This window comes from Jatropha curcas, chromosome 3, assembly GCF_041381405.1.
Source record: "Jatropha curcas cultivar XTBG-Jc1 chromosome 3, XTBG_Jcur_1.0, whole genome shotgun sequence".
Classification (NCBI taxonomy): Eukaryota; Viridiplantae; Streptophyta; class Magnoliopsida; order Malpighiales; family Euphorbiaceae; genus Jatropha; species Jatropha curcas.
This window is the reverse complement of record NC_143153.1, coordinates 6153499-6177946: the sequence shown is the minus strand read 5'-3', so window position 1 is coordinate 6177946 and position 24448 is coordinate 6153499. Positions and strand designations below refer to the sequence as shown.

General features: G+C 31.9%; 2 protein-coding genes, 1 long non-coding RNA gene and 1 other non-coding gene across 5 annotated transcripts; 2 read left to right on the top strand and 2 right to left on the bottom strand.

Moving 5' to 3' along the window:
* Positions 1–25: 25 nt before the first annotated feature.
* On the top strand, positions 26–2270 carry LOC149497415 (uncharacterized). Its single transcript, XR_016319939.1, has 3 exons — positions 26–301; positions 1131–1216; positions 2056–2270. It is a non-coding gene; the product is annotated as an uncharacterized LOC149497415 (long non-coding RNA).
* A 5221-nt stretch (positions 2271–7491) lies between these two features.
* Positions 7492–8933, top strand: LOC105641476 (Auxin-responsive family protein). The gene has a single exon (XM_012226025.4). It carries the CDS (start codon positions 7607–7609, stop codon positions 8804–8806), a length of 1200 nt encoding a protein of 399 aa, XP_012081415.1. The 5' UTR covers positions 7492–7606; the 3' UTR covers positions 8807–8933.
* Positions 8934–9014: 81 nt separating this feature from the next.
* TRNAL-CAG (transfer RNA leucine (anticodon CAG)) lies at positions 9015–9095 on the bottom strand. Its single transcript has one exon. It is a non-coding gene; the product is annotated as a tRNA-Leu (tRNA).
* A 5592-nt stretch (positions 9096–14687) lies between these two features.
* LOC105641477 (RNA-binding (RRM/RBD/RNP motifs) family protein) lies at positions 14688–22380 on the bottom strand. Of its 2 annotated transcripts, none has more exons than XM_089719100.1 (6): positions 21931–22380; positions 21738–21851; positions 21530–21593; positions 21211–21446; positions 19661–20861; positions 14688–15298 (listed from the first exon to the last, which is right to left on the bottom strand). In XM_089719100.1, exons 4-6 carry the CDS (start codon positions 21430–21432, stop codon positions 15285–15287), a joined length of 1437 nt encoding a protein of 478 aa, XP_089575226.1. In that variant the 5' UTR covers positions 21433–21446; positions 21530–21593; positions 21738–21851; positions 21931–22380; the 3' UTR covers positions 14688–15284. The 2 variants fall into 2 exon arrangements, with proteins under 2 accessions (XP_089575226.1, XP_012081417.1); XM_012226027.4 differs by having other exon boundaries at positions 21973–22380.
* Between the last annotated feature and the right edge of the window lie 2068 nt (positions 22381–24448).

Genomic DNA, 24448 nt, shown 5'->3' with positions numbered 1-24448 from the left:
TTTCTTATATCCAGCGCTGCACCTTCATTTCTCACCCACCATTTCTGCGCCACCTCCAGCCCACCACCGCACCACCACCTCCTCCTCCTTTCTTCCTTTTCTTCTTTCTTTCTTTCTTTTCTTTTCTTTCTTTTCTTTTCTTCTCCTTCCTTCTTCCCTGCGTCTATCTCTGTGTGACTGGCGAGAAACAGCAGATCCACTGCGCGCCGCCCAGCCCTCGCCGCCTCTCTCCACACCGCCAGTCGACCTCCGGCCACCAGCCCCATTTCCGGTTAATCGAATTCCGGCAACAATATATTAGGTATAATTTAGTTTTAGTGAATGAAATTAATTGTTTGTAGGTAATTTATTTAGTTAAGTTAGGGTTCTTGAATTTATTTAGTTAATTTATTTAGTTAATTGATTTAGTTTAGTTAGATTAATTTTAATAATTTTAGTCGATTTAGTTAATGTTAGTAATGCTAGTTAATTAAATTAATTTTATTATTTGTAGTTAAGTAATTTGGTTAATTTAATTTGATAATTGTGAGTAGTTAACAGTTTTATAATTTTAGTATTGATTTAATTAAGGTAGTTTAAATATAATGTTATTGTAATGTATAATTTGGATTGTGTGGTGATGTTGAGATTGAAGGAGGATGGGAAAATGTTGTTTGATTAATTGCCCGACGGATGGGCCGTATGGATTGAATATTTGATAAATTGTTGATATTTTAACAGGAGGATAGTCCAACTTTTAGGGGAGATACTGCCGAAATTTCGGTAGGAATTAGATTATTTTTAGAACTCTAATAGATAGTACGAATTAAATTATTATTGTTAGTAATATTATATTATCAATCATATTATTCTTATTAATACTATTATTATTATTAATATTAGTATTCTTATTAGTATTATTATAAAATATTACTTAACCTTTTATTTAAAGTTGATAAATTAGAATAAATATATAAATTAGAAAACTATATATATATATATATATATATATATATATATATATATATATATATATATATAGTTTAATTTAATAAGTGAATTAAATGACTGGTAACCAAAACTAATAAACGAATGTGAAATATAATTTTCCGAATTAGAATTCTTACTTAGAATTTTCTTGTTTATTTTAGAGGATTATAAAAATTCAAAAATGCGAGGACAAAAGCTGGAAGCATGTGGCTAAAAAGGCAGTCCTTTTAAAGGACAATAAAGAACTGTGAGTAGTGTTAGATAACTAGTATCATCCGCTTGCATTCATGCATTCACGGCTAAATGTTATCATGCATTATTTTGTTGAATTATCATACTGTGATGCACTATTTGTTGATATTAAAAATTGTTTGATTATTTGTGTTGTGACTATGCTGTGCTTTGTTTGTGTGGAATTGGGATGAAGTGGGTCACCATGGGTTTGTGAGACCGTTACCGTTATATGGATCCCGATTATGATTACCGTTACCGTTATATGGATCCTGATTACCGTTAGCCGGGTAAATGGGAGATCGGCGCCCCCGTGTGCACCTACCGTTACCGTTAACCACAGGTTGGCTTCTTTATTGGGCGCACCGGATAATCTAGATTTGATCGCAGCCCGCAGGGTGGCCTCCTGTTGTGAGCGCCTGATGATCTAGATTTGATGGAGACGACCGGGTTGCCTCCTGTTGGTATAAAAAAAAAAAAAAGAAAAAAAGAAAAAGAAGAGAGAGAATGGAAAAACAATGAGAGGGCTGGTCAAGTGAGGATTAGACCGGTCGGCCAGAATGGGGGATCGGCTCCCTGGTGCACACGTGAGAGGATGGGCCATGTGGGAGGACGGCTCATCGGGGGTTTCGGTGACTCCACTGACTAATTTCCACGTGATGTGATTATATGAAGGTGATAATAATTGTGATTGCTGTTGTATTGCCATTTGTGTGATAAACTGCATGATCATATACTAAATCGGTGATCAGATAAAAATATTTTAGCATTTGTGTGATTGTGTGGGGTGAGAGGGTTATCTAACCCTACTCATTGAGTTTGGCGCTCACCCCTGCCTACTTATTTTTTTTTCAGGTAATAGAAGAAAGTCCTATGGAGTTGAAACATTAATTATAGAAGACTGTTAATGAGAAAATAATGAAGTAAATGTACAGGTAGAGTTCCGCAATTGTATTCCAACTGGGTTGTAAATGATCAAATAGAGTATAGACATTTATTATGTGGGTTGTACTTTGGATATATATTTGTGAAATAAATTATTGGGCCTGAATCCATAATTATGAATAGAATGTAAGATTTAAATAAGTTAGGCTTACTACGGGCTTTGGGGGCCTTAAGCCCACCCAGGTCCTAGTGCCGGTCCGGCCCACGGAAATGGGTCGTGACATTTTCTTAATTAATTAAGAGATCTAATAAGTAGAAACAACACAATAGGAATCATTCCCCTTAACTCACTAAATTGGTAAAAACTTTATAGTTAAGAGAACTCGAATTTGAAACATCTTACTACTCGTACTAATAAGAAAACCAACAATAATTTTTTCTTATTTATTTAATATTTTTTTATTTTACAAATCTACTATCCTCAACAAGCAAGATGAAGAGTTAAATTTGGTATAATATCTAAAAAATACATATGCATACTACTTTATCATTAAAGAAAAAAAAAAAAAACCTAGTGATAAACCCGAAACTATTTGAAAACAGTTGTCAGAATTAAAATCTAATTAGCTCTTTTATAAAATCTTATTATTAAAAAGAATTGAAAGTTTTTGTCTGTGGATGTCTTAATTTTAATATTATCATAATTAATTCTCATTAGTTCCACTCAAAATTTTTGTTATTAAAAAGAATCAAAAGTTTTGACAGTCAATGATTAAAATAATAAAAAATTATTATTAAAAAGAACTAGAAGTTTTTGATTGTTAATCTCTTAGTGTTGCCAGAATTAAAATCTCATCGATTCCGTTATAAAATCTTGTTATTAAAAAGAATTGAAATTTTTTTACTGTCAATCCCTTAATTTTAGTGTTATCAGAATCACAATCTCATCGGCTCAGTATAAAATCTAGTTATTAAAAAGAATTGAAAATTTTTGACCGTCAATCTCTTAATTTTGTTGTTGTCAGGATTAAAATTCGTTAGCTCCGATATAAAATATTGTCATTAAAAAGAAACAAAAGTTTTTGATTATCAATCTCTTAATTTTAATATTATCAGAATCAAAATCTCATCAGTTTCGGTATAAAATCTTGTTATTAAAAAGAATTGAAAGTTTTTGACTATCAATTTCTTAATTTTAGTATTATCAGAATCAAGATCTCATGAGTTCCAGTGAAAATCTTGTTATTAAAAAGAATTACAAGTTTCACCGTCAATTCTTAAGCTTAATGTTTTCAATATCAAAATCTCATCGGTTCCAATATAAAATCTTTTTATTAAAAATAATTACAAATATTATTTGTCCATCTCGTAATTTTTGTGATTAAACCCAAGTTAATTCAATTTATTGCATGAGAAGAACAAAAATTTTGTATTGACTTTAGAATAGCTGAGTTGACAGTTCAAAATGTCAAATTTTATAATTAGACTCAAATTTAAACAATTTTATAATTTGAAATTAGTAATCTATATATTATTAAATATTTAAAATTTCTCCCTCTTTCTCTGAAAACCTAAAACCTCTCTTCTCTTCTTCCACCGGCTGCCACCGGTGAGCTCTACCGACTGTCACCCCTTTTCTTTTTTTTTTTTTATTTGATTTTTTGCAAATAATTTTCATATTTGTTTACAGAATTTTCATATTTGTTTACAGATTTGAGTTATTGTCATCTATATATTAGGATTTATAGTTGCTCATATATTATAATTTTGTTCTCAGATCTAGTTTTAAGTTATCGTTATCACCATTATAGTGATTTTATTTAACGTCTTTTATTATTTGAATAGTTATGTAAAAAAAATTGTAGATCTCCTCTCCAAAGGAAGAAATTTGAAGGTAATCAAATCAGACTTGTAAAAAGACCATGGAGTCGAACAGTAGCTATGAATAGTCAACAAGTGGAGCAAGCGATCGTCTATGGTACAAATATTATATTCTGTCAACTCGATTAGATATTTCAAATCGAGATTGTGTTTTTTTATTCTTTATATAAGTGGTTTATTATTAGGCTTCTTATACAAAAATATAAAAATATTAATTTGTATTTCATATATGTATACAGTTTTCAATTAATGAAATTCTAGTTTGATTTTTCTAAAAAAAATTAAAAATTTCAACTTTTAAATTTTAGAATATAATTTTTAATGTTACCAAAGACCAACTTAGTTTATATTAATTCTTTTTCTAATGTTCCGTCGTCCAATTGTGAACTTACTCTATCCTATAATTGTTAATGTACTTTGGTCTAGACATATGTAGTAAGAAAATTCACAAACATAAAAAGTGATTAAAGAAAAAAATAATAAAAAATATGCAACAAAAAGTTTTCAGCCTATAAAAGTAAAATTAAAAAATTAGTTGATAATAATGAAACAAAATAATAAAAAATTAAAATTTGATTTAAAATAAAAATCTTAATTAAATATGCTTACAAGCATTAAGGGTATACGCATAAAAAAAAAAAAAAATTTTTTTTCATCCACTTATAATTAATAGCTAATAAAAATAAATTAAAAGTGTAAAACATTAGCTAACACTTTTTTCACACCATTATTCAGTTGTGTTAAAGGTCGCAGTAATTACTGGCCTAATATTACTGCATTTGGATTTTACTGCCATTATGTAAATGAGGTCAATATCAGAAAGTTAAATACGTTAATTTGAATATTATAAGTTGGACTTTTTATATGTATAAAAATGAGCTTATCTTAAAATTATATTAAGAAAATTCAAAACACGTTAAACAATAATTATATTAAAATAATTTTAAATTAATTATTTCAATATAAAGTCAAGTTTATAGAACTTCCATCTTTATTCTTATTATAATTTTAAATTTAATTATTGCAAAATTATTATTATATAAAGTCAAACTTATATTTTTATATATATTTTTAAAATATACTACCAGTCTTGACCTTTGATAATTTCCAGAAAAATAATTGCAAAACAGATTCTAATATTATCAGACTTTTCTTGTATTTTTTTTTTTCACAGAAAATACCTTGTTATATAAAAAGGTAGTATATAAAATCATTGCTCTCTTCAAATTTCTCAATTAAAATCCTAACCACCAAATGAGCCCAATACATTGTCATTTTGAGTGTTTTATCTACCAATAATGTGCCAATATTACACTTTTTTATATTTAAATAAAAATATTTATGTGAATTTTATAAATAAAATTTTTTAGAATTCAATAATTGGATAAAAATATAAATCTGAATTCGTGAATACCAAAAAAAATAAGATTTAATTTCAAACTCTTGCATGGTCTTTGCACTTGAACTTATACCATATTCAAAAAAATATACTTGATTTGACTTTCTGATTTTAAAAATATACATGTAATTATTATATGGTTAAGAATATTTTAGAAAAGAAATTGCAAATACTTTCTTTTAGAAAAGAAAAATAGAAACTGCCGTGTTCATCTCCTCTTTTTCCTCCTTTTTTTCTTTTTATTATCTCTTTGTGGGTGTCACCGATGAGAAACTCTTCCTTTATTTTTCTTTCAAATTTTTTTTTCTTTTTCTTTTTTTTTTTTCTCTTTTTGGATGCCCACAAGTGAGAAAGTGGATACTCCTCTTTTTTTTTTTTTTAAATATTTTTTAGTATCTTTTTAAATAATTTCCAAATTTATTCTAGAATCGAGATTTAGTTTTCTCAAATGTATTGCTTTTGATAGATTCTGAGTTTTGTTCTCCTGTGAAGGGATTTTGTTATGTGTTTGACTCCTTTCATAGATGTGTTCATTCCTATTTTGGAAAAGTTTTTGTGTTTTATTGATTGAATTTTTTTTTTTTTTTTTTTTTTTGTCTGTGTTAGGTAAAAGTGTGTATAAGACATAAATCTTTTCTTAGTTAAGAGATCTGAGTTAAGAGTTAATTTGATAGGAAGACTAAGAAATTGAACAGTGCTGTATCGTCTCAATAAGACACTTTAAATTATCAATTAGATTACTTTTTATGTAGATGATTGATTCCATTTATATAAAAATATAATCCTTTGATTTGTAAGTCATTCTTATATGGTTCCTAGTTTCTAATTAATGAAATACCTACTTCAGTTTTTCTAAGTCATTCTTGCACGGTTCTTAATTAATGAAATACATATATCATTTTTTCTAAGAAAAGGAAAATATCACTATAATTTGGGACAAATGGAAAAAATGAATTGATTTACGATGGAGAGATTATTTATTTTGACTTAATTATCTTACTAGTAAAAATAAAATTATATTCTAATAATGGCTTCAAATAAACTTTCTAATCACTTAATCACAAAGAGATCAATATTGCTTGGCTTCAAAGCCAAGTAGAGAATTCATATGTCTTGTTAAAATCAACTTACAACATAAGAGGCACATATTACAATTTATTACTTTAGAATGTTTAGAAGGAGATAGAACCCATGATCTTTTTTATCATGGATGTCTCATCTTAGGCATCTAGACTATGAGCCATGGGCTTTTATCACATTTTGCTTTCTTATACCCTAGCATTCTCACAAGACCATTGACCCCACAATTTTTTTTTAAAAAATTACATATCTCTTTGCATATAAAATTTAAAAACAAAAATACAAATACAGCAAAGAAAAAAATTGTTATTTGAAAATGAAACTTTTCTAGGTTTCTATAAAAATAAATCTAACAAAAAAATTCTTTTGAATTCAACCTTTATTTGATAAAAGCAATTATTTTAATAATTGCTAACTATAATACTACCTATTAGTTATTTAACTAACGTCATATGTATTAGTCTAAATACTACACTACCAAACATTATAATTAACAGAGGTAGCGTTTTGACTAGAGATATAATCACTAAAATTAGTTGTTTTAATAGGTGTCAGCTGTTATAGTAGCCAACATCATAGATTAAATGAATAAAGTTTTGTTCACCTAAATGTTAAACACTATATAAATTTTATATTACCAAACAATACAACTAATAGAGACAGTGTCTTGATCTTAATTAAAACGTAAAGCTACGTGAAAAACTATTGTCGAATAGGTCAAAACTCTAAATGCTACCTAAAAAGTTATTGCTCAACATCACTTTTATACTTTAAATTTCTTTTTCAGATAATTATTTGATCTTGATAAAATTACAAAAATATAACAATTACAACGAATTTTTTATAAAAGTGGGTTTTTGCACTCAACAACCAACCAAACAAACAAATCCCAAACTTCATTTTCATATCCGCCAAACTACCACTCAAAATTACCTTTCCTTCAAAGCTAAGCAGAAGAAAAAAAAAAGAAATCAAATGCCATATTCATGATCATAGCCATAATGACCCATCACACATTCTCACTAAAACAAAAGGGAAAAAAAAAAAAAAAAAAGTCATTTACCAAATTTATAAACATTAACAAAAGCTTGTATCATATCCTCTTTCAACCCAATTCTATTCTTCATTCTCTCTTTTTCTTCTTCCTCTTCTTCTACCACTATGTCTCTCATCTTCCTCTTCTTCCTTCTCATTCTCCAATTCCACCATGCAATTTCTTCCCATTGCACAACAATCGCATCTTCTAAATCCTTTGAAAAATGCATGCAACTCCCTACTCAACAAGCTTCAATGGCATGGACATTTCACACCTATAATTACACTTTAGACCTTGTATTTTTTGGCACTTTCATTTCCCCCTCCGGTTGGGTTGGATTTGGAATAAACCCAACCTCTCCAGAAATGGCAGGCACGCGCGCCTTAATCGCGTTTCCAGATCCCAATACAGGCCAGTTAGTTTTATTACCTTATATTTTAGACCCAACTGTGAAATTACAGAAATCACCCCTTCTTTCTCGCCCTTTAGATGTCCACCTTGTTTCTTCCTCTGCTGCTCTATACGGCGGCAAAATGGCCACGATACATAACGGCGCCGCTATCCAAATATATGCTACACTAAAACTACAACCAAACAACACCAAAATTCATTTTGTATGGAACCGCGGATTATACGTCCAAGGTTATTCTCCAACAATCCATCCAACCAGTTCAAATGATTTATCTTCCATTACTACTGTTGATGTATTGTCTGGTTTTACTGCTGCTCAAAACGACAACAGAAAAACGTTGAAAATAGCACATGGGTTCATAAACGCACTGTCGTTCGGTGTGTTATTGCCAACTGGGGCTGTTACTGCTAGATATTTGAGACATATACAATCAATTGGGCCGGCTTGGTTTTACGCGCATGCAGGAATTCAAATGAGTGGGTTCTTTTTAGGGACAATGGGCTTTGCTATTGGGCTTAGGCTTGGAGAATTATCAAAAGGTATTGTCTATAGTATGCATAGAAAGCTTGGATTTGCGGTGTTTTGTTTGGGATCTTTGCAAACCCTGGCATTGTTACTTAGGCCTAAAACGACAAATAGATATAGGAAGTACTGGAAATCTTACCATCATTTTGTAGGGTATGCATGTGTCGTTTTAGGAATTGTTAATGTTTTTCAAGGATTTGAAGTCATGGGAGCAGGTAGGTCTTATGCTAAATTGGTGTATTGTTTGTGCATTTCTACATTGATGGGTGCTTGTATAGCTTTGGAGGTGAATTCTTGGGTTATTTTTTGTAGAAAATCTAAAGAAGAGAAATTGAGAAGAGAAGGACTAATTGCTGGGTCTGATAAAGGAAGTGGAATTCATAGTTGAAAAAATTCATGAATATTGGAGTTTTTTTGTGTATTTTGAAATTATCGAGGATTTGTATTTTGAATATTATATTATATTATATATGTATATTCTTTTGTGGAATAGAAATTTTCATATTTTAATTGAATTCCGAGAATTATTATTATTTAAATTTAAAAATAAATAAAAATGTCAAGATTGGGATTAGAACCCATGGTCCCAAAAAAAATGTCAAGAATGGGATTCGAACCCATGCCCTTTCGGACCAGTACCTGAAACTGGCGCCTTAGACCAACTCGGCCATCTTGACATTTATTGATTTATTTTTACCAAGACCTTATTTAAACAAAGATATCCCATCGTAATTAATTTAGTTCATGGATGAAGACATGAATCTGATTTAGACAAATACAATACTCATTTCATAGCAGTTTAAGTCTCTTTCCTATCATTTTACTTGTCACTTTGATCCCAACGGTAGCAAATTGGCAAAGCTTTTGTACGTATAACTCGAAATATGTGGAAGGATTTAACTTTTTGCTCATGATTTAACATGCAAACAATAAGATTTTTCCAAATCAAAGATGTTGAATTATCTTTCTCACTTTTATAAGGATTGAAAGCTTCGGATTCGATTCCTTTTGATTATAAAAGTTTTTACCAATTTGATGAGCATTATTTCAAATGAAAAGTTATTGTACTATGTAACTCATAATATTATTTTTATCTGAAATTGACTTGTCTAAACTTAGTCAAGTAGACTATTTTCCTTAATTTGGTTCATAAGCAAAGTCATACATACAGCATAGGCAAGTCAATTCTTTTCGGTCTATTTCCCCTTCAATGATTTGGGGTGGGCGGAGAAGAAAGAGGCAAGAGGTTCCCAGTCATTTATTTTAGCTTTAAGTTCATTATATATATATATAACCTTATTCTAACTATCAATAAGCTACTTTCTCACAACAGCGTATGGAAAGAAGATCATAGGATTTTAGTTCATTGCAAGTTACTAAAGATTAGCAATGGAGGTGAAATTGCTATGTATATCCTTAAACATAAAATTATAAATTCAAAAATTCATAAAATTTAAAATTAAAGATTTTTGCCTTTTTTTTTTTTTTTTTTGAAGTTAAAATGAGAATACTTATTACGAAATCAAGAAATCAAGTAGAACAGGGGTGGTATAGAATCCCAAACCCCCAAGCCTGCTTCGAAATGTGTTCCAACTGCTAACGTATGTGCAGCCACATTCGCAGACCTATAAATAAAATTACATTTTGCAACTAATATCTCAGACAGAAGAGATTTGCAGTCCTGAATTATCAAACCAAAAGCAAACGAATCATCCATAGTATCATTGTTGATGGCATTGGCAACTAACAAAGAATCACATTCCAACAAAATATAATTTCAGCCTTGTTCCTTGATCCAGCTCAAAGCTTCTCTCACGGCTATGGCCTCTGCCACCTTAGCACTGAAAAAGCCCGAAAATCTCCATGCTTCGATAGCAATAAACTCAGAGGCTTAATTCCTAAGTACTGTTCCAATAGCCACATAACCAGTAGCCACTTCAGTTGAAACATTTGTGTTCACTTTTAACCAATTAAACGGTGGTGGACTCCATGTAAGCTCATAGGTTACTGTAGAAGGAATTGCCGAACCATAAAGCTTAGCTTCCTTCCATGCATGCCAAACACCCGTAGCTAGCAAAAGTACCGCTCCTGGATTCCTGCTTCTTTGACGCCATACCATATCATTCCTGTTGACCCATAATGCCCAACAAACCATAGAAACATAACCCAAGTTCTCCAAAGTCAAGGACGACGAGGCTTGCTGAAACCACTCCCCAAAAGACATAGCTGAAGACCACCTAAACCCAAGATAGGAAAGAGTCCAAACCTGTCTTGGAAAAGGGCAGTTGACAAGAATATAAAGATTAGTTTCAGAGTGTCCAAGACATAGAGGGCAAATATCTTGAATTTCCACCTTCCTAGAACATAAATTCCTCCTACAAGGTAGAACATCACAAACGGCACGTCAAATGAAATTAACAGCTTTGGGTGGAATCTTCATCTTCCACAGCCGAGCCCAACTTATAGCAGACATAAATTGTGACTCAATAGGATTATTCAGAAGTAACCTGTAAGCACTCTTGACTGTGTATGTGCCTTTCGTGTCAAATTTCCAACAAACCCCTTCATCTCCCATCTAATTACTCAAAGGAATAAAGAGAATACATGCAACATCTCTTTCATTGAATAATCTCCTAATCCACTCGACATCTCATCTTCTTTGCACAATAAGATCCGAAACCAGGAAAGCAGTACTGTCTTGTGGTCTAGGAGTTTAGATGAAAGAACACTCTTCATCAGACAGCCAAGGAGAATCCTAAATAAATATATTGGAACCATTACCAACACGCAAATATAATCCCCTTTGAATCAAACTCTTAGACTCCCAAATGCTTCACCAAACATAGCTCGGATTTGCGCCGAGATCAGCTTCTAGAAAACTACGATTCGGAAAGTACTTTGCTTTCAAAACACATGCTGCAAATGAATCCAGGCTTGCCATGAGTTTCCAGCCCTGTTTACCCAGAAGAGCTATATTAAATTCGTGAAGTTTTCGAAATCCAAGCCCTCCGAACAACTTTAGAATAGCCATTTTGTTCCAGCAAGCCAATAAATGCCCTGAGAATAATTTCGCCCACTTTCCCACCAGAATCGAGTCATGATACGTTCCAATTCTGTACACAAAGTCTTGGGTAACAAGAAAAAACTCATAAGATAGTTAGATAAAGCCTGAAGAACCATTTTTAACAGGATTTCTCTTCCCGTACGGGAAAGAGACTTGAACTCCCACGAGTTTAAACACTTCCACATCCGGTCCTTAATGTAATGAAAAACCTCCTTCTTATTCCGCCCTATATATGACGGTAAACCCAAGTAAGTACCTAATGTATCCTTCTCCGTAACCTATAGTAAGGAGCATATTTGATTTTTGGAGTGCCGAGGGGTATTAGCACTAAAAGTAATGGAAGACTTGTTTAAATTTATCTGTTGCCCTGATTCTGCCTCATACGTAGCTAAAATATGTTTGAGAGATTGTGATTCCTGAACCGAAGCCTTTAAAAACACCAAACTTTCATCAGCAAAAAATAGATGAGAAATTAGTGGTCCACCCCGCATACCCAAAAACCACTCAGATCACCATTCTGAATAGACATCCGAATCATGTTTGATAAGCATTCAACACAGATGATGAACAAGTACTGGGATAAAGGTTCTCCCTGTCGCAAACCCCGAGTGGGGATAATGGGCCCAAGCTCTTTACTATTCTGCAAAATCCAGTACTTGACCGAAGTTAGACTAGACATGATAAGATTAATCCATATATCATTAAAACCCAATTTAGCTAGCATCTGGTGAAGAAAGGACCACTTCATTTTGTCATATGCTTTGCTGATGTCCATTTTGACAGTTGCAGAAAAATCAAAACCCCTAGTCTTCCTGTGAAATGCATGTGAAGCTTCAAAGCCAACAATACAATTATCCTGAATATTCCTGCGAAGAATATTGCGAAGACGATTTGCAAGCATCTTTGTAATGATTTTTAACAGAACATTGCAAAGGGCAGTTGGTCTCAAATCTGTCATAGATTCTGGGCATGATTTCTTAGGAATTAAAACCAATTCAGTCACATTTAGAAGATCAGGAATAGACCCGCTGTAAATTATCTCAATACAACTCTGAGCAATATCAGTACTTATGACATCTCAGTAGCCTTGGTAGAAATCAGGATTGAACCCATCAAGTCCCGGGGCTTTGTCGGCCTTCATGTCAAACACTGCTGCTCGAACATCTTCAATTGAATAAGGAGCTAACAAGAACTCATTTTGTTCCGTAGTAATTACAGGCTGATTAAAATCGAAACCAACGTAGAGGTGCAATTCTGGGAAGCAAACACATTAATAAAATAACGTACCATAAGATCCTCTAACCCGAAGTTCGAGTGACACTAGGTTCCAGATTCGTCTCGCAGAGAAGAAATCTGATTCTGTTGCTGTCGGACTGTAGCTTGTCGATGGAAGAAACGGGTATCAGCATCACCTTCTCGCAACCAGAACTCTTTGGCACGTTGTTTCCAAAAAATTTCCCTTTGTAACAATAATTCCTGATACCTGTTCTTGGCCTCCAGAAACCAGACATTATCCCCTGCAGTCGAGAACCGAACATTTCCAAAAGATTTTTGCTTTATATTTCATCAAAATTTGAGTCATTTAATATTAATTTTTCTTTTTTTTTATGAATTTCTTACTTTCCATGCAATAGTTCATATTTAATTAAAATGAGAAAATAAATTTAATAAAATAAAAAAAACTAAATTATGAAGTCCTTCAATTTTAAATTATAAAAAAATATCTCGACGTCTCTCTTATTTAACTATACATTTTTTTTCTTCTGAATTCTAATTAGAATTATTCAAAATTCAAATCGAGCATGCATTACTATTTTAATTTATTATATAAAAATAAATAATAAAAATAACTAATCGGGTTGCTCGGTTTGAACTTATAACAGTATCTGATTCCAATAAACTTAAACCTTCTCTCTTATTTCTGCTTCAACATAGTTAAAAGAACTAACAACTAAACTCCAAAATGTGCCCTAACAAGAAGCTCTGTGTCCGATGGCATTTATTATTTATAGCTCATAACCTCCAGCAGCTATTGAAATGGAGTTTGGCTATTTAGTGGTATTTTCTTCCCCATCAATCACGCATTTGCCTGTGTAGGTATGGACACAGCCTGTAAAAAGCCTAAAATTTATTGATTGCAACTTGCAATTGACCTTCAAAAGGGTCAGAAGGACCACTTTCTATTATCTATTTTTCCTCTTTTCAACTTTTGGGTCAGTAAAAAATCACACCCATTTATAAAGAGAAATTGAAGAAAATGAGTGGAGCAGGCAAAATGGTCTGCCTTTAACGTCCCTCTATCATATAAATAGAGATTCTAAATTGAATTCTGCTTGGGAGGCAACTTTCTTGCATTTGCCACTAAAATTAGGGATATGCCTCTCTTGAAGCGACCATGGAGACTAAAATTCAATAAGCCATTATATTGATACGACATTCAGTTAATGCGTTTGGATGTAAATGATTCGGGCTAGTGATATATTATTTGCAAGTTTCAGAAAAACAATAAACATCAATTTTTATTTAATTTGAGCTTAAACTCGAGTAAATGAGATCAATTTTGAGTATTATAATAATAATTAATTTTTACCAATTTGATTAAAAAATTTATATCGGAGATTAGTAGACTCTATAGACATCGTTAAAGGCTAATAAGCAACATTTAATTTTATTTTTTTAAATATAATTTTAGATATTATTAAATATTAGAAAGAGCATATAACCATTATTTACTGAACTTGAACAAAGTGGTGTGAAGGGGACATGTCATTTTTTTATATCAATCATATAAAAACATAAAAATTCCAAACAAATTATATAAAATTTATTCATGCCAATCAGGACCTAAATAAATAAAGAAAAGAAAATGAATAGATTTCATAGAATCCCTAGTTTGCAATAGCCAACTGAAGAGAACTTAAGAATTTCAGTACATTTACAAGAAATCTTTTAAAATTGAGAGATTCCAACAAGAGATTAGAATGTGGCACCAACTACCAACTATATTATGTACAGCAGACAGTGGAATCTTTCAATTCAATGGATTTCACATTTCCAAGTACCAACTATATTATTCAGTAGATTTGAACAAATGCAACAATTTTAGAAAACCCTAATCCCAAACATGTCGTAGATTGCAAGTCGTGTGAACAAGAAATCTGAAGATTGTTTGCATATACAAGTTTCAAATAGTTCATTCAACAAATGAAGTTCTCAATTGTTGCATAATATATTCTAATGGAAAAGAATCATAGTATGTGGTAACTTATTCATGGAGACCCTAGATGGGTATCCCTTCAACGTTTCACACTAGTAAAATCAACAAGAAGCTCAGGTACAATCTGCTGAAAAACAAACCCAAATAAATGGGATGAAGGGGAAAAACAAAACATACCTGGCAAGAATTCCACAAACTTCGCCAGATATCACAGGATATGGAAACCTAGAGAGGGAAAAAAATGGTCTACAACATTTTTTTTTTTTTTTTTTTTTTGTATCGCTGCCTCACCAGAGATGCATGATACATTTCTGACTATATCCCGCAAGCTGATTTTACATCTCACTCAAATACCAAAAACTGAAAAACCTAAAATTGTAACTCAGAACTCAAACCTTAAAATAAAATCCCTTATAACTTCTATCCCTAAATTTAACTGTTCAAAACAGGCATTGCAGTTAGCTCTAGATAACCAATTTTTCTTTTAACTGAAACGTATTGTGGGGGATGTGCATCATTCACAGTTCACCTGCTTTTCACCAGATTATCTTCACCTACAATATCATGATAACCAAAACGATCCTCCTAAGCAGCAATTCCTGAAGCAAATTAAGATCATGGATGAGTTAAAACATATGCACCATGAAAAGAAAAAACAACTACACTTAAAAATAAAATGCCATGATGGAGAAAAAAAAATTTATCATTCTCATGAATAACTTCAATCCAAATTCCAAGAGAGGATATTAGATCGCACATCAGCAGAAATATTGCAAGAAAAACAATTCACATCAGCAAAGATATTGGCAAAATGCAAGTCACAAAGAATTTGCTTATTTTACATTCCAACAATACAAGCAGTCACCCTGTATTAATATTAAGGATAAATTGAGCATCATGTTCAACTCTTTAAAAGATGCAACAATCATGCCAACATATAACCCTATGCTTAAGCAAAAATGCCACTTCAGAAGAAAAAAATGAGTGTTAGTTTCAACAGTTAACTGTAAACCACTGACTGCTGTTACTTTGCTATTGCAAACATAACATTGGTTAGACTACAATCCAGGGACTATGGTTTAAATTACCATCTCCTTTATCCTAATTAAACCTCCATCCATGGTCGTTTTTTCATTCTTATTAGCATTTGGTTATTTCAAAAGCTAGTAAGACCACCGCCTCACCTCTTACTATATCACAACCAATGCTTTGAAAGCATGGTCACATCGGCTCATGAATAACGGCATCTGTTGGTGTCTACTGTGTCTGCAACAAAATCTGATCAACTATATCTCACTGTACTCTCCATTAATATTTTATGTCCAAGCAAACATTTAAACCTCTACTGACTTCATGTTTTCAATTCCCGAGCTCTCTCAGAAACACAGTTATGAGAAAGCCTCCAGCAAAATAATGACAAACCCACAAAAGGTGGCAAAACAATCTAACTTTTTAGTCCATGCTTCATTGTTTGCACATTAGAGGCATCCATCCTTCAGCATCCAAGTTATACATAAGAAATTAAGTCCATACTATACATGACACCATTACCATTTAAATGAGGATTTGCATGAGCCCATTAATGAATGAATACAGGGACATTGTAATTCAAAAGCTTATTTCTTTCACAAAGCAATTTGTTCTTTGCTCAGGACCACAGCCATGACAAAGTACCTGCCTTGATTGGGAATGGATACAAAAGCACCAAATTCAAGAATAAATTTCACTCCATGGACCAGTGGAGTTGAATGAACAATCAAATAGCAGGAGAAAATGCCTCATGAAAAAATTCAAGTACAGATCCAAGGTTTGGTACATATTTTGTGTATACTCTGAACAGCTTATCATAGATAAAGTCAAATCCATATACTATCTTAACTTAAGCAACTTATTGTAAGGTCCAAACAGAACAAAAATATCTTTCCATAACACTAGCAGACCTCAGCAAGTCTGTAATATTCAAGAAACACAGCCTTTTGTTCAATAAGGTAAGTCAACCTAATGTAAGCTTCGGCATACAAGCGACAGTATAGCTAAAAAAATAAAACCTGCAACAGTTAAGATATGAATGTAATACAACAACCTACACCAAAGGGCATTACTCACTCAACTTAGTTTTATAGATCTTTACCTCTATTTGCTATCTTTATCTTCTCCTCTATTCGTTATCTTTAGGATCAAACTTTCTAGAATGCTAAACTGAAAACCTGTGTTGCATGGAAGCTTTCCTTGGCTGCCGTTTCCGCGTTTCGGAAACGCTTGGAAACTCCTCGGAAACCTTTCGGGGCCATTTCCGTAAATTGAGTAATTTGGGAACACTTTTCCCCTCTCATAAATACGTTTCCATAAACTGAAAGCTCTCAAAAACTCATTCCCCTCAATAAAATAAATACATAAATAGACACAAAGTAACAAACGTATTTTTTATGAGTATGGAACTTCTAATCTTTTTGGATATGATTAAATGTTGATTAGACTTGACTTGTTGATGAATATATTCGATGGTTTATATAATTTATTTTTTATATTTATAAATACAACCCTATATTTTTCATATTTACGCATTTCCCCCATGTTTTCATTTCCTAAAGTTTTAAAAATACTGTTTTCCCATTTCCGCGTTTCCATGCTTCTGTTTCCATGCAACATAGCTGAAAACTCAGCATATTTTATTGTTCCTAAAATAACTTCCAAGACAAAGTCAGAAAAATGTCCCACCAGGGAAGTTGGAGATTTGTTACATATTCCTACTTAAAATTATAATGCAAAACTAATGGTCTAACAACATACCAAGACATGCCAAGTGAATCACTCTCTCTCTCTCCCTCTCTCCAGTGAAAATAGTCTCATAGATAAAAGTAACAATAAAAGCATTTCTTTTTTTTTTCATACTAATATTGCATAATATTTTAAAGTTGAAAATTCTGCACACGAGTAATTAATGCAACAGCAGAGGAAATTACATGAAGAAGGAAAAAGTATAATATGTTAAATTATTGGATGAAACAGAAAAGAGAACTATTATAATAAGATGAAGGGAAAAGCAAAGAATGCAATTGATGATAAATGCTATATTTTTAGAAAATGGTAACCAGAAAAACAGAATTCAGTCTAATTACCAAAAATCAAAACCTTAGTTCAACCATTCAAGTATGGTCAAAGCTTTTCTTTTTCATGTCAATTTTTTATACACATATTTTGACATTATGGCCTATGCCTTTTTTATGTCAATTTTACACACTTCTGAATATTTGCATCAATTATAGCCACCTTAGTTGATGTAAGCATATATCAATTCCCTCTATTGCTAGAATTGCATTTTTCTTTACTTTAAAAAAAAAAGAAAAAAAAAGGTGTGTCCTTTTCTGTGGAATCGTAATGACATATATATCAATCAAAAAATAAGCAGCAGCAGCCTGCCAGTTTGCATTATGGAGTTGAACAATAATAACTAGACATGATTTCAATGGCATTTTTAAGCATTAAAATGTCACATCAGCAAATACCTGCTATTTTTGGATTAAAATATATGCCACATCAGCAACTTGAGAGAACCTAGACATGACCAGAATCAACTATGAAAAGCATTGGCCATAATAAATAATTAGACATAAGGTTTGGATTTTCTGGTCCTTAACATCATCCTCAATCAACCTTAGGTGGAAAAGAATTGAAGAGGCAAAAGAAAAGAGTTATTATGTATATCCAATCTTCATCAGTCAAGAAAACAGTTCTTGACATGCAGAAATAAGACTAAATATTTTGCATCTAAGTCTCAACAATAGCAAGCATGCAATTAGTATGAATAAATATAGCACTAACAATGAGAAATTTATTTTTGATCTTAAAACCCCACGTGAAAGAGAAAACATGTAGTGAAGTGAACTGACAAACACAGAACAATCTATGAACTGAAGTTTACAGCATTTAATATAGTTCAACAAGTTAAAAAAACACCAACATAGAATTAACAATATAATTTGATTTCTTTATCACAAGCCAATATAGAAGACAGAAAGGAACATGTATTATACTGAGAACAGAGGTCAGTCTATCTGTCCATGATTTAATTGAATGTTAATCATAAGATAAGAATAAGTTAAAAGGATGGAAAATTACCAGCCAAGAGAAGAAATTTTAAGTTTTTAGAGTTCCACTTCCATTACCAATCAATTCATCTAAATGTGCAGAAAAGAATTCCTCTTTTGACTACTATTACCTATGACATGGTCCAGAAGCTAATACAACTTCTTAAACCATAAATATCATTTACTATATGGAAGAAAAGAAATATTGAATTATCAGCATCATTATATTATATAAGAGAGGTTTATGCTCCCAGCTTTGCACCTAAGAACCAAAGGATAGTTCCAGAATCCGTTAGAACATTCGTAAACAGAAGTAAAGAGTGCAGTTGGTAGCAGCTGGTAATCCAATGCCTGTAAGGTGTTTGAAATAATGTTTTTCACTAGCATTATGAACTATTCATTTGAGCCCAGTCAACTTTCTGTTAAAATTTTTGCACCTCTAGTATTGGCAAATAATACCACACTCAAATTTCTGGATTGAAGCAACATTCTCTGTGGCTGTGCACAAATAAATTATATAACTAGATGTTGCAAAGAGATCTCCATGTCCAGCAAAATAAAGCCAGACTAATGCAATCAAAATCAGGCATGTGATAACAGCTCCCAATTTCAAATTGTTGCGATATCTATCCAAAACATGAAAGTCTTAAGTAAACATTTGTTATTTATATACACATACACATACTCCATTAAAATGACATGAGAGAAAAGAGATTAATTGCTTATCTTAATAATGGTATTGATGATTCAAATTTCAAACGACCATGATAAGCATCCATAATGATTTAGCAAGAATTTCCCAATCAATTCCAGTAAGATATTTCAGAAAACAGAGGAAGCATTTAAAGGAAGATACAGAAAAGAATCATGTACCTCTATTTGACTGTCTCTTATTAACACTATAACCACCAACATAACCAGGAGAATTTTTTACTGGAATATCAGAGGTGGGATTGCCAAGACTGTAACCAAAAGATCCAGATCCATCTCGCTCAGTGTTTGATGATCGCCAAGTGGGATCCCCATAATCCGACCCTCCACTGTAAATATCCGCAAAGGCTCCATCAAAACTACCATTTGATGCAGCATATGATGAACTTGTAGCCAAATTGTTCCCATTGTTTCTTCCATATCCACCAGTCCCCAAAACAAAACTGTTTTCGCCACCCCCGTACCCAAAATTCAGGTTGTTAGAAGCATTGTTCCCTCCACCTTGTGCTGAGAGGGTTGAAGAACTCCAGTTAACTCCATTGTTCCCAAAATTGTTCCCAGCGATGCCTACAGTCCCAGATCCCATGTATGCATTGGAACTTGCAGAGTTAGAGTTATAGTTGAGCCCCCCATTTCCCCACAGGTTCCTAGTCACTGAGCTGAAAAAAGAGCTATTTCCTCCATTACCTCCATCATATCCTATAGGACTAGCAAACCTATTTGTATTACCAATATAGTAAGGGCTCATTCCTCGTCCATAATTGAGATTGTTGCTAAAATTTGCATTCCCTCCATAATTAGGGCTCAATGCAGGCTCAAAATTCATACCCATTCCATAACCAGTGCCAAATGTAGGAAACCCACTTCGGCCACCGGAAACTGGACTGAATCTACCATCCATCCTAAGTCCATAGCCACCAACTGTACTTGGAGTATACCCCTGAGTGTAGCCATTAAGGAAACTATTAACCCTACTCAAACCATAGTTATATCCACCAAGTGGGCTGCGACTAGGACCAGGAGATAACTCTTTGGGAACTGCTCGCTTAACTTCAACCATTTTTCCATTCAATTCATGAAAAGTCTTCATCAAAACTTTGTCCACTGCCTCTTCTGAATCATATGTAATGAATCCAAATCCCCTTGGTCTCTGGGTGTTGTGATCATACATCACCACAACATCTGTTATTGTCCCATACTGTTCAAAATACTTTCTAAAATCAGTTTCGGTAACCGTGGATGCCAAACCTCCAACAAATATCTTCCTCGTGCGTCCTGGGCCAGGAGAACCATGAATGCTATTGCCACTGTTTCTATTCAGAATGTTCTGATCATCCCTGGGAACAGCCTTTTTTGCCTCAACCTGAGGACGGACAACTCACTAGTTGTAAAAAACCAAATTTCAGATAGCAAGAGATCTAACAACACTTGAAAATAAACTGAAGTTCATCAACATTTTACTTTGTACATTTATAAATCATTACCAAATTAAAGAAAATCAAACAGATAAGTGAAAGGGCATGACTTTACTCGTGGCAAATTTGAAATCTAGTTCAATAGATAACCAGAATTAAATGAGTTTCTGCAATTAGAACATTGAACTCGTGATAACTATATAGAAATGATATTCTCAATCTTGTTCATTACAATCGCCTATAGTTATAGTACATTATAAAAAACAAAGAAGTTGCTTTAAGATTAATAAAACTTACCATCCTACCATCAATGTTGTGCTTTTCTTTAATGACTCTCTCTGCAACAGCTGGGTCAGCAAAAACAACAAAACCAAATCCACGGGCACGTCCCGTGGTTCGATCTTTCATTATCACAGCTTCCACCACCTCCCCAAATGAACCAAAATACTCCTTAAGTCTCTCTTCATTGGTGTCCCACGAAATTCCACCAATGAATAGCTTGCCATTATCAGATTGCATTTTCTTTTTAATATCTAAGCATCAAGGCCAAAGATATATACCTCAAATCAATACAATGCATACTAATAATAATCCAATATATAAAAATATAAACTACCTCCTGCTTAAAGATCACCACCCGCTTTCAATTCCTTCGATTCTGATAATTTGTGTTGATTACACTAGATCCAAACAAAATCAAATATAGTAGTTAATACACAATTTTATAACATTTTAAATGTAGAAGAAAAAATGCAGATAATGAATCTAAGCTATAGCTCTCGTAATAATGCTCATAGATAATCAATTGAACAATTAAAGGATACCTTATTTGAACAATTCTAATAAATAAATAACTCGGTATATTTTGTTGGATGAAAAACAAAAACTAACAGATCCTTGAACGATCAATCAACCGACCAACTTGCAATGAACCAAACCTGAAACCAAAAGAAATGAACAATAAATCACCCAGAAACACAATTCAATCATGGATTTGATAAAAGTTAAAAATTTTACATATTTTGCTGAGATCCAAATCCAAAATCCAACTAAACGCACCGATTTAAGAAAAACCCAGATGCCAAATCTCGTCAAAAAAACAAAGAATTAAGATCTGAGAGGAGGCACAATAAGAATTAAAACAGAGGGCATGCTCATCCTCCTCTACAATATGCCCTCCCCTTTCAATTGGTGTTATAATTTTTGATCAGCTAATGCAAATTCAGTTACCAAACAAATTGAAATTTATACATATATTCTAGTAAGAGAAAAGGAGGTTTTTTTTTTTTCTTTTTTCTTTTCAGAAATGTATAAAGAGAAAAGAAGAGAAGGTTTTGTGGAGTCTGGTGTGAGGAATATATAGGGAGAGACTGGAAATGGAAGGAGCAGATTTTGATTTTTTATTTATTTTTCAAATATTTTTATTTTTATGGTATGAATTTGGATTTGTGAATTATGATTTATTTTTTTCTTTTGCAGTGAAAGGTTAAAATGGAAACTCTGACAAAGTGTGTTTTTTTTGGGTTTTTTTGCGATCTCATAAAAAAAAAAAAAAACGAGTTGCTTACCACCTCTTCATTGCTTATATATACTTATTGGAAAAATTATATAATACATGCACATACACAACATTTGTACATGCATGCATATAACACTAGTCATCAGCCATTGATTGTTTTTTGCCTTCAGATTTATTCCGTTACTTTTTAATTCTGATTAGGGGCTGTGATCGCCTGGTTGTTTGACTTTTTGCTTGTAGGAACCCTAAATGGAAATCTAATTTTTGCTCGTTGGCAACCAAAAATTATAGGTTTTTAACCTTGTTGGCAAAAAAAAATCTCAAGGGATAGTTCGCTTTTAGCATTTTAACGGGTTCTCGCTTAACGACAATTTTTTATATAAATTTTAGTATTTTGACTTAGTATACATAGGTTTTATTATTTATAGTTTTCGGTAGCATAATGTTTATATTAATTTTTAGAGTCTGAGGGAATAAATTTTGAAACGTTATCCCCTTTAACGTTTTATGAATTCAAGTTAAACACCTAACATTTACTAAAACAACTACTTTTGTTGAACAACCCTAGGTTAAAACACTATTTTTATTAGTTAAAGTGTTCGGCAAGATAATCTATATAATACTATTTTCGTCCCAAAATGTTTGTCCATATTTTTATTTTTTGGATGTCCCAAAATGTTTATCCACTTGACTTAAGAAATATTTATTTTTCCTTTATATCTCTGGTTATAAATGATTTTAAATTCTAAGAATATATATATTTTTTTTTGTTTAAAAGGAAGACAATTTTGGAAAGTATAAATATTTTATATGATGTGACAATATAATTGTATGTTTTTTATTTAAATTTTATGCAAAAATCAACAGAAAAAATATTTTGGGACGAAGAAAGTAACTTTTACAGATTAAAAAAGCATTTAATGAAACATTACACCACTTAAGGTTTAGAGTTTCACAATAATTAATGAATAATTTTTGAACTTATAATATAAAATTGTTACCTCTACTTTTTTGTCATTTTAAATCTAATAGCTAACTAAATAGCTATTTTTATCGAACACTTTCACTTTAAACCGATATTTAAACAGTTAAGAGTCAATATCTAATAGTTAATAGCTATTAAAACAGCTAATATTATTGAACATACCCTTTATTAATTAATTAAGATCTAATTTTTTACTATCATACTATGATTAAAAAATTTTTCTCATTTATTTTTTTAATTTATTAGGAGGTTCAATAGATTGAAATAACACTGCAGGATACACGACAGGAAGTAACCCTCGTCTTGGCTCATCAAATTGGTGAAAACTTTTGTAATCACGAGAACTCAAACTCGAGACCTCCACTCCCCATATTAGTAAGAAACCAACAAAAATCTTTTCCTCATTTTTTTTTTTTTTTTCATTCTACAAATCTAGTCATCTCTAACATTGCAAATGAAAAGTTAAATTTAGTATAACATCTAAAAAATGACATATGCAAACCACTTTATCATTAAAGGAAAAAATCTAGTAATAAAGGCGAGATTATTTGTAAACGGTTGTCAGATTTAAAATCTGATTAGCTCTCGTATAAAATCGTATTATTAAATAGAATCGGAAGTTTTTGTCTGTCAATCTCTTAATTTTAGTGTTGTTATAATTAAAATCTCATTAGCTCGGGTAAAAAATTTTGTTATTAAAAAGAATTGAAAATTTGACGGTCAATCACTAAAATAATAAAATATTATTATTAAAAAGAACCGAAAGTTTTTGACTGTCAATCTTAATTTTAGTGTTGTCAAAATTAAAATCTCATCGGCTCAGTATAAAATCTTATTATTAAAAAGAATCAATATATTAATTTTGTCAGAATTAAAACTCATTAGCTACGGTATACAATGTTGTCATTAAAAAGAATCTGAAGTTTTTAACTATCAATCTCTTAATTTTAGTATTGATAGAATCAAAAATCTCATCGGCTCTAGTATAAATCTTATAATTAAAAAAAAAAAATTGAAAGTTTTTGACTATC